The sequence below is a fragment of the Helobdella robusta genome, assembly GCF_000326865.2.
Source record: "Helobdella robusta unplaced genomic scaffold HELROscaffold_48, whole genome shotgun sequence".
NCBI lineage: Eukaryota > Metazoa > Annelida > Clitellata > Rhynchobdellida > Glossiphoniidae > Helobdella > Helobdella robusta.
The window spans coordinates 1,069,630-1,080,682 of NW_008705215.1; the positions used below are offsets into that span (position 1 = coordinate 1,069,630).

General features: G+C 31.0%; 2 protein-coding genes across 2 annotated transcripts; one reads left to right on the forward strand and one right to left on the reverse strand.

The window, feature by feature from the left end:
* Positions 1 to 6,595: 6,595 nt before the first annotated feature.
* On the forward strand, positions 6,596 to 7,766 carry HELRODRAFT_178553 (hypothetical protein; the record flags this gene model as incomplete). Its single annotated transcript, XM_009026635.1, has 2 exons — positions 6,596 to 7,060; positions 7,668 to 7,766. The coding sequence occupies 2 exons, from the start codon at positions 6,596 to 6,598 to the stop codon at positions 7,764 to 7,766; spliced, it is 564 nt and encodes a 187-aa protein (XP_009024883.1).
* Positions 7,767 to 8,882: 1,116 nt separating this feature from the next.
* Positions 8,883 to 10,869, reverse strand: HELRODRAFT_178554 (hypothetical protein; the record flags this gene model as incomplete). Its single annotated transcript, XM_009026636.1, has 3 exons — positions 8,883 to 8,990; positions 9,212 to 9,308; positions 9,920 to 10,869. 3 exons carry the CDS (start codon positions 10,867 to 10,869, stop codon positions 8,883 to 8,885), a joined length of 1,155 nt encoding a protein of 384 aa, XP_009024884.1.
* Between the last annotated feature and the right edge of the window lie 184 nt (positions 10,870 to 11,053).

Here is an 11,053-nt window from a genome sequence, read left to right on the forward strand (position 1 = left end):
GTAGCTGTGAAGGAAGGAGGGAAGGCTTTGAATGAATGATTTTTTCATTATTTTCTCTGTTTTTAAAACGGGACGCAACGCCATTAATTTAGAAACTGGTCGTGCGGACCTGGTTGTCTGAAGCATTTAAAGCCAAAACATTTATAATTTTAATTTATAAAAAAATGTAAGATAAACAAAAGCCAATAATATTTATGCCTCTACGAAAAGTGGATATATCTTTATAAACAGTAAAACATTTTTGCGGGATGGGCTTAGATTTTTTTAAATTTTAAATTTTAGCCGGCCTTTTTGTTTATATCTTATTTTGTTGACATTTGTTTTTCAAAACCAGTGTCTTTTTCATTAACATCAATCAAAGTGTCTACTGCCTAAATTTACCAGTCTAAATTTATATAGAAAAATAATTAAGTCAACCACTACCCTAACAAAATTTTTCGTCGTGTGTAGGTGGGCAGTTTCAATCCCAGTGTTTCTGTTTTGTTATGTCTCTTGCTGGTGAAGCATTGCAAGATTTTGAGTCACGGGTCATATAATTTGTATTTAATAGGCGACTAAGCTAATTGCATCAATATTTTGAATTACATTTTGGAAAGAAATAAATATTAAATGAAAAAACAACAAAAAAAATTTACATTTGAAAAACGATTGAAATAATTTATAATTTTCCGTAAAATGTTTCAATTAAAAGTTGGAAACGTCTTACAAATGGACTCACGAATTATCCTCATTCTTAAAACAGTTGCAGTAATTCGTCAATGTTGTAACTAACAACAGTCAAATATCCAACTTGTTATGTTAAACAATGTTTTTAAACCTAAAACATTTTAAAAAAGAAAAAGATATTCCTTAGACCTTATTTTGTTAACTATTCAAATTGATTTAATTTAAAAAAAAACTTTGAAATTTTAAACTTTGATTTATTTGTCCAAAATTTTTACATTATCAACAAAAACAAACTTGTTAACAAACATTTGAAGTTGTTAATACAAACCAGGAGGTAAAAAATACCAGAAAATAACAATTACCAGAAAATACAACCAGTTTTTAATGGTAATTCAGCTTGTAAACAATGATATGCATCCGTATGTAATGATATATTAAAAGCATTATCTTATTAAACACCTTATTGTGTTTACTTGAACCTGCTCTTTGGATGAAAAATTATTTTCCTCCCAAATGGAAAGTTGATGAATTGCATTCCTGTTTGTTTGTATTTGTGTTTGGAATATCTGTTTGTAGGTAGGCATATCGTATTTTTGTTTGTTTGTTAGTTAGCTTGATTGTTTGTTTGTAGGTATGTATTATGTCTGTATATCTGTATGTATGTGTGTGTGTGTATGTATGTATGTATGTTTTGTTTGTTTGTTCTTATGTTTGTTTTTATGTTTGTACTTTTCTGTATTTTTTTGTACTTTAGTAGGCATGTTAATATTTTGTCTGTGGGATTGATGTCTATTGCTTTAGCTCAAGCTGTTTTTCAACTAATTTATTTCAATTTGTATAATTTTTGGAGTTTTGTTTTTTGGTTAATTTTTCTTTTCAAATGTTTTCAAACATGAATTATCTAAAAAAAAAATAACTATAAATATTCAAAAAAAACATAATATCAACTGGTTTTTTAACGACAATTTTTATAAACAACAAACAAACGAACAAAAACAGACAAACAAACACAAGCAAGCAAATAGTCAGCCTAACTGACATTTCAAGCCACATACGGGCCAGCCGACATTTCGAACAACTACACACGTATCAAACCACTAGAATGAGTAACATGATTTATTTGCATGCTCTTCTGTCATGCGTTTAAGTCGAGGAAATTATTGGCAAAATGAAAGAACTGCTTGCGATCCGTCCCCACACCCACTCGCGCATGCATCTATTCATGCTCAATGCGCCGACTTATATGTAAATTATTCTATAGCCTTTGAACAATTTTATATTTTTTATTCCATTAATGTTAAATTTTATGAAGTTTTCAACTGAACTCCATGTATACATTCATCTTAATATGTTTTGTTTATTTAATTTTTTACCCATTTATCTAACCATCCATCCCTCCATACATCCAACTATATACCTATCTATCCATTCATCCATCCATTCGTACATTCATCCATCCATCATTACTTGAATTGTTCAATTTCACCATGACATGTAGATTTAATTAAGAAATAAAATATTATAAAAATACATCAATAAGATAGTAAAAGAATGATGCTCCGTTCATGTTAAATATTTCATTAAGTTGATCACCGCACCGTCTCCATTCAAACCATATCTCTCCTTTTAAATGCTTGCAAACATTCAAGTTCTCTGAGGCAACATTTTGGGCTTTGGGCTGGAGGGAATGATCAATATATGCTTAAGATGGCTGAAGTTTTTCTGCTTTTATCTGTCTGTCTGCCTGTTTGTGTACGTGTGTGTGAGTGTATGTAGTTCATTTGCTTTGAGTATATGTAACTGCTACACCGGTAATATATTTTTGTTAATATATATATATAATTTTTGTAATATATATATATATATATATTATATATATATAATTATATATATATATTTATATATATTATTAGCTAAAAAGCTAATATTTATATATTATTATTATTATTATCGTAAATTTAAAAAGCGCTTAAATAAAACCAAAATTTTTCAAAAGCACTATCCATAACAGTAAAATAATAAAACAAATGAAGGTTTAATGAAATCATTTCAAATAAATAGATATTATTTATGACGAAAATAGATGTGTTTTCAAATTCTTTTTAAAGCCAGAAATGCAATTATTGATGAAAATCACAGCATGTTCGGAGTTAGTTAACTTCCAATTTAACTTTTCGATATTTTTAACGGCTGATGGTAAATCATTTTTAAGTATCTTTAGTTCAAAACCAAAATTTTTGTTTATTTTATTCATGATAGAACAGAAAAGCTTTTTTCGGTATTCCTATACTATCATCTGTGTTCAAATTGATATGTTGTGGTTGTGTCTAGAGGCTCAAATATTTTTATACCGTGCCTTTTGATTGGTTCCTTAATTGTTTTTCTGTTCTGTCATGCATAAAATAAACAAACACATATATATATATAAACACACATATATATATAAACACACACACACATACACACACACACACACACACACACACACACACACACACACACACACACACACACACACATATATATATATATATATATATATATACATACAAATATATATATTTACAATATTCTATAAATTCTACCGAATGTTTGGCGTTATATATATATATATATATATATATATATATACACAAATATATATATTTACAATATTCTATAAATTCTACCGAATGTTTGGCGTTAATATGTTTGTAGTTCGTTTTTTCAATTTTTCTCACTAAAGTTTTTTGGTGAACGTTTAGTTTATTAAAATTCAAAATAAACTTATTTTCCGAACTCATGCTGCAAATAAGGCCACACACATATATATATATATATATATATATATATAATTATTTAATTATTGTATTTATATATATATATAATTATTTAATTATTGTATTTATTTTTATATGTGATTGTGTTTATATATGTGTGTGTATGTTCGTATGTCTGTTTGTTTATTTGAGATTTTTTGTGTGCCTCTGTTTGTTTATTTGTTTGATGGTCCAGCGTTTCGTGTTATGCTATGCTAAAGACCTTTCGTTTGACTGAGCGTTTGTGAATGGTCCTATGTGGTGTGCTGTTGTGGCATGGCACAATAGATGACCAAAAACGGCTCCTGACAGGTAATAAAAACGCAGTATCATCACTAACATTATAAAACTAAAATTTTACAATGAAAATTAAAGGAAATAAATTTAAAATAAATAGGTGACGTATAAGCATAGGAAACAAACACAACAAATCAAGGAAAAATAACCATTTAACAAGTTCTGCCACTAAATTTATAAATTTAAACTTATGTTTACCTGATAAAAATGCCACTTATAGTTAAATTTTTTCATAAATAAAAGGTGGCTGGTTTATTTCATGTGTGACTGAAATATCATAGTTATTGAAATAACAATTGAAACAATATGACCAGTGAAGCGATTTCATCAAAGTATTTTTTCAATCGAATTGAAAATCAATGTAAAAAGTTCTGGAAGTGATTTTGTAATTTCAATTTGTAAATTAAATTTGAAATTAATTTTAAACTTTCACCAAATAATAATAATAAATAATTCTATTCATAATGACAACCGCAGCACTCGGCAAGGACTTGAATGTTGACGCAAAACAGTGCATGAATTATGTAAGTAGACTTATTTGAAGCCACCTTATCTTTGCCATCTTAAACATTGCACAAGTTTTATTCCTTCTAATTTTTAAGGTACGCCTTCAAATTCGCTCACACCTTCATTCCTCTTACAAATTTTCTTTCATTCATTCTCCTTTCATTTTTTTTCTTTTTTTCTTATTTATTGTCTGCCCGTATACAATTACTTTGATTTTTTATTTGCAAACTTTTCAGGCAGAGTTTCACGTTTTTGCATATACTGTTGTTCTCATACTTTCAAAGTCTCAATAAAACATCATCAAGTTCCATTAAGCTTGAGTTTTGAGTCGTTGTAGTTTTGAATATTTGCACCAAACAGTGCATTCAAAAGCATTTGGATGCATTCAAATGCTTTTGAATGCAGAGTTGGTGAATTGTTTCATCCCGCTGTTAAAGTCATACACTACAACTTTTATGGGGTCTTGGCTCGTTAATGTCTGCCTAGTGTACGTGTAGATCTGTGTGTTTGTGTATTTGTGTGTGTGTGTACGTGTGTGTGTTTGTGTGTACGTGTGTTTATGTATTTGTATTACAGCGTTAACTTCATGCCCGAGTATTTTTCAACTTTGGTGTGATAGCATGCGCCTCTTCGAACGTTCACAATTTGGAGAGCAGACAGCAGAGCAGCAGCTCGCGTGCCCATGCGTTTCTATTTCTCGAGCTTCAGTTGGACATTCGATACCGCAGATGCTTATGAAGTAAATATTTTAACGCAATTTAATGATATAAGCCTTCATTTCCAACAAACGATCGACCAAATGGTTTGACAAAAGACTGAAGTGCTCTTTCTAGTGCTCCGATGTATTAAGTGTGACCGACACGAAGTAAACATGACGTTTCAAATCAAGGGAGTGAAGAACCGTACAGAAAGTAGGCCCGACAAAACTTTAAATATTACAATAACGTTGATGTGATGATGACATGAACACCGTCCTAATTTTAAACATGCCAGGATGACATCCAGCCAATGTGATCGTGCATGATGTTATACGGAGGATATGCCCAGCACTATTCCATCAATAATTATAAACCCGCCTGCTATCCCACTCACATGTGCCAGTTTATTCTTACCACATACATATACACAGAACAGCATATATATATATATATATATATATATATATATATATATATATATATATATATATATATATATATATATATATATATATATATATATATATATATATATATATATATATATATATATATATATATATATATATATATATATATATATATATATATATATATATATATATATAACATATGTTATTCTACATATATGATTCTCGGCAATATTTTTATCGTCTCTCAGCTAATCTGCAGAATCATACATGCCAGCGTAAACAATGTTGTGATCACCATCACCATCATCATTCTTATCATTATCATCACGACCATCATCATCACGACAATCATCATTACTACTACCATCATAATCATCATCACGATAGGAGCATTCAAGCCATGTTTCTATTTAATCGAAATAATTTGTTTGTTTTCTCATTGTTTGCGTGTGTTGTTCCATTCATCCAGCGAACTGCGCGTGTAGTGGTTGTTGTTGGTAATATTGCACTGTTGTTGTTGAATTGTAGTAGTAGTTGTTGTTAATGTTGCATTGTTGTTGTTGTTGTTGTTGTTGTTGAATTGTAGTAGTAGTAGTTGTTGTTGTTGTTAATGTTGCATCGCTGTTGTTGTTGTGTTGTGTTATGTTTATTGTTGCGTTGTTTTTGTTGTTAATGTTTAATTGTTGTTGTTGTTGATGTTGTTTTATGTTTGTTGTTGCGTTGTCGTTGTTGTTAATGTGCTGGTGAATGTTGATGTTGGTTGATGTTTTTCAAGTTGACGTTTTTGTTGTTGACGTATGTTGGTTGTTGTTGTTGTTGTTTGGGTGCTACTATGTTGCTGAGTTGTTGGTTTGCTTTTTATTTCACGCTCATTGTCTCTCAGTTGTCTCATTTCATTTCAATATTGCATCTAAGTGACAACGTTAATTATGAATTAATGCAACGTTAATTATGAATTAATCATGGTCTCCTAAATAATATCCTACTGGTCGAGAAACTAAATGAAATTTTGTGTGTGCTCGACCCAAACTGAGGCCATGCTTGTTTGATAAATAAATGCTACTCGCTATATAAGTTGCTGTTGTTTACTTTTGAACGTTTTGATTTCGTTTATCAACGCTTGTATTGTCTTGTTAATTTTGCTTTTTATTTCGCTGATTTATTTAAAAATGTTAAAGGTATTAAAAATATTTTATTTTAAATAATTAATTTCAAAATGGTTAATAAATGTTGTGTTTATGGCTGTAAATCTGGATATACGTCAGAAAATCGTTCGGAGTCTGAGATTAAGGAAAAACAGAAAATCACGTTTTATAAATTTCCAATTGATGACGAAGAATTAGCAAGAAAGTGGTTGAAAAATATCGCGAGAAAAGATTTTCATCCTTCGCAACATACCAGGGTTTGTTCGAAGCATTTTACTCCAGATGATTTCATCACATCATCTCAGGACAGCAAAATCGCTCGTCAACGCCGAAACAACAAGGATACGTTTTTGATAAGACTTAAACCCGATTCGGTTCCAACTATTTTTTCTAATCATTCAAAACATATGTTGTGTGAAAAAACTACATCAAGATCAGGTAATGCGCTTCGAAGCAGTAGGAATAATAAAGAAATGGAAAGACTCGGAGACTCGGAGAGTTGGAAAGAAATTTTATGGAAGAAGATTCAATCAAAGGTCTGAATCTTGAAGATATTAAAATGAAATTAGAGAAAGAAATAACTTTTTCTACTGAATTTATAATTAAATTCATAGACAACAACATGGTATTACTAATAGTAAAGGTTGATGAAGATCATCATTTATCTATTAGTTGTTCAATATTAGTGACACCTGAGTTACATTTGTTTGTAGAAATGTGTGAGGAAGCTATCCTGCAAAAAAATTATAATGATTTACTGCAAGGAAAGTTAACCAAATTTTCTCAATTGTTAAATATTGCTGCAAGATTCCAAGCCATCAGTGAATGTGACAGACCGCTATCGTGGGACATTATTCTCACAAATGGAATCAGTAAAATTGAAAAATGTTTAGACCTTATTGATGAAAGCTCTTTGAATAATGATGAAATAATTAAAATATCATTTTTAAAAAAAGAATTGCAATTAGTTTTAATTAAAAAGCACAAGCGATGCTACTCATCATATTTGATGAAACAGGCCTTTATTCTCATGTCAACTAGTACTGCAGGTTATCAGTGCCTGTATTCATCAAAATTGCTGTGCTTGCCATCATCAAAAACAATGATATTTTACTACACAAATTTCTCTCTGTTTCAAACCAGCAACAATTATTTGGTGATATTGTAAATAGATTTAATGACAATAATGACTTGGAGAATGAATTTCCAGAATTTTGCACCACAGGGCATGATCTCAAATAATTAATTTCAAATGTATTTTTCAACATTGTTGCAAATCATTTAATTAAATCAATTACAGAAAATGCAAATGAAAAAATGACTATTAATTATAAAAAAAGAAAACTTTGTAAATTACAGAACATTTGAATTTATTTTCATAATTATATTTTTTTTTTGCAATGAATACTGTTTTTATTTTTTAATAAATGTTTAAAATATTTATTGTTTTAACATTTTAATCGTTTGTTCAAAGTATTAAAATGTTTATGTGTTGCTGAATTAAAGGCGTTTCGTTGTTTACTTAATGTGTGTAATATAGAATGCATGGCCTCAGTTTAGGCATGTGTAAATTTCAGTTTCTCGTCTAGTATCTATTATTTAGGAGTCTATGAATTAATGCATACCGACAATGAATGAAATGAATCGATGGGTGATTTTCATTATTATTATTGTTGTTGTTGTTTATGACGATGTCGTTGTTATTATAATTATAAATATAATAATAATAATAATTATTGTAAATATAATAATAATTATTATTATAATAATAATAATAATAATTATTATTATTATAATTATTAATTATTATTAATAATAATATTTATTAATTATAAATTATTATTATTAAAAAAAATAATAATTATTATTATTATACACTCCTTTATTATTTATACACATGCACACACTTGTACGTATCAATCCAGAATGAATCCAGAGGTATGAGGAACTATATAAGCAGAATAAAATAACGAGAGGCCAGTCTGCAGTTAACGTTGTAACGAGTTTTATAGAAATTTCGTATTTTCATTTCATTTCTGATGCTATGGGGATGACTTGAAGAGGAAGCTGTTTGTTTGAGTTCGGTGTTTCTAGAATGTAAATGTTTGCATGACAGTGTAAAAGTAGGCAAGCAAGGTACAAACAAATGAACAAACAAGGTGCAAACAAATGAACAAACAAGGTGCAAACAAATGAACAAACAAGGTGCAAACGCATGAACCAGATGCAACTTCACACAAGTATTAGATTTTTTATAGTATATAAAGTATCGGCAAAGCTGGTGGATATTTTAAAAATAAATGTTATTTATTTCGCAATAACAAAAAATATCTGATAACTTCCCGATACATGCACGTACTAAACGTCAATGATAATGTTATTCAGCATAATGTATACGCTAGCCTCTGCACCTTCGAATGAATAATGGAATACATTTGGTTGAGCCACCACAAATCTGCTTATCGTCTGCAAAATGTTTGAAATGTTTTAGCGGATAGGCCGTGCAGGTGGGAACATCATGTCGCCCACAACTGGATGTCACATTTCATATCACTCACAACACACTGGTACTATTTCCATAACCAGTAGAATGTTAGAAAGGTTAAAGTTCATTAGACTCTTCTAAGACTTATAAGTATCAACACCACACAAACAACCTAAATGAATATTTGCTGAACGACGCATACCACACAATGCATGTGATAGGCGAGGATCCCCTCACATTTGAACTCGGTCAATGCAAAGCAGGACCAGGCGCCTTTAATCACTAGGCCATCACGCCACCTAAACCAGTGACGTTGGGACTATAAAATGTGACCTGTGCAAATGTTTCGTTCTTAATATTATAATAATATATTATAAATATAATATATTTATAATATATTATAAATATTTTTTACAAAAATTATAAAATTGTTTTAACAGATTTGAGATTTTAATTGAAATTTTGCATTTTAGTTTTTTTATTTTTACCTATTTTCAACTGACAATTTTGATTTATTATAAGCAAGCTTAAAAAATAGACAGTGAGAACAAAAATAGTTCTTTTAATATTTCATTTGATTTTTCATTGTTGCTCAAATTAAAGTGGTTATTTTATTACCATTTTACTACAGTTAATGCTGGGATATTTAATGAAAATATACAAAAATCATTTAAATTATCATTTTTAATATATTTCAAATTTTGTTAACAATGGCAACACATTTCAATCATATTGAAAATCGGAAAACTTTAATTGAATATTTTACATTTTTTTTATATATCCAGCCAGACTGACCGACCAGTTAACTAACCAACCAACCAACCAACCAACCAACCAACCAACCAACCAACCAACCAACCAACCAACCAACCAACCAACCAACCAACCAACCAACTAATCAGAAACTTACTCAAAAGACTCCATACTTAGTCTTCCATCATCTAGGACACTCAGACAGGCCGGCCAGAAATCCTCACAGAACAATTCCCTAGCAGCCTCCGAAGAAATATCGCTACTACAAACCCCAACACCAGCTCCACTGACGTTGCCGCCCACACCACTTGCAATGACGTCACTTCCGCCACCAATGCGACTGCAGATGCCCCCACAGGCCCCACCGCATCCGTAGTTGTCGGTGAAATTTGTTTTGCGACAGCAAATGTTTCCGTTGCAACTCAACGTTTTGTTGTTGGTGATATTATTGTTGTTATTGTTGCTGGTGGTGGTGGTAGAAAGTTTGCTTGCTACCTCGCTACCAGCGTTTCTTCCCCCGCCCGCCTGTTTGTTATCCGCGTCATCTTCCAATTCGGGGAATACGTTGATGTCGTCTGCTTCTGTTAATTTATATTTTGTATCTTTTTTTCGTTTTAAATTTTTCTTCTGCTTTTTTTTCGGACAGAATTTACTTTTTTCGTTAACACCCTCACTGTTTGTAGACGATGGCGACGATGAGGATGGCGATGAGATTGATGATGACGAGGGAGATGGGGGAACGTACAGGTTTGTGATTTTGCTGTTCAATTTGCTGCTGCTGCTACTGTTTTTGTTGTTTTTAGTGCAAGATTTTATGGGTGCACATGGCGAATCATTGAATGACCCTCTCTTGGATGTTGAAGTCGTCGATGTTTTTGTTACTTTTGCTGCTGCTGCCGAAGTAGTTGATGATGAAGTGTTGTTGATGTTGCTGGAAACATTTGAAAATTTGTTGTTTTCAGGAGCGAGGGCATCTGACGTGTTGTTGTTGTTGACGAGGGGACCAGCATTTGCGCTGATTGTCAGCTCGAGGTTCTGCAACTTGGTTTCCACTTTCTTTGCAATGATTTTATTCCTACGCAGTGTTGATGCTACGATGCCAGCCATGTCTCGGTAACTGCCGAAGGGCCTGTCTGTTAATTGGGTTTGTGAGTGTGCTACGTTAAAAAGGTAGTTTCAACACAAACACATTAATGATTCTTTGATTGTATGGGTTAACGCTCTTCACAATTATTCATTCATCACCACCCACATTTATACTTCTCGTAGCAAAATTTTAATCAACGCATTA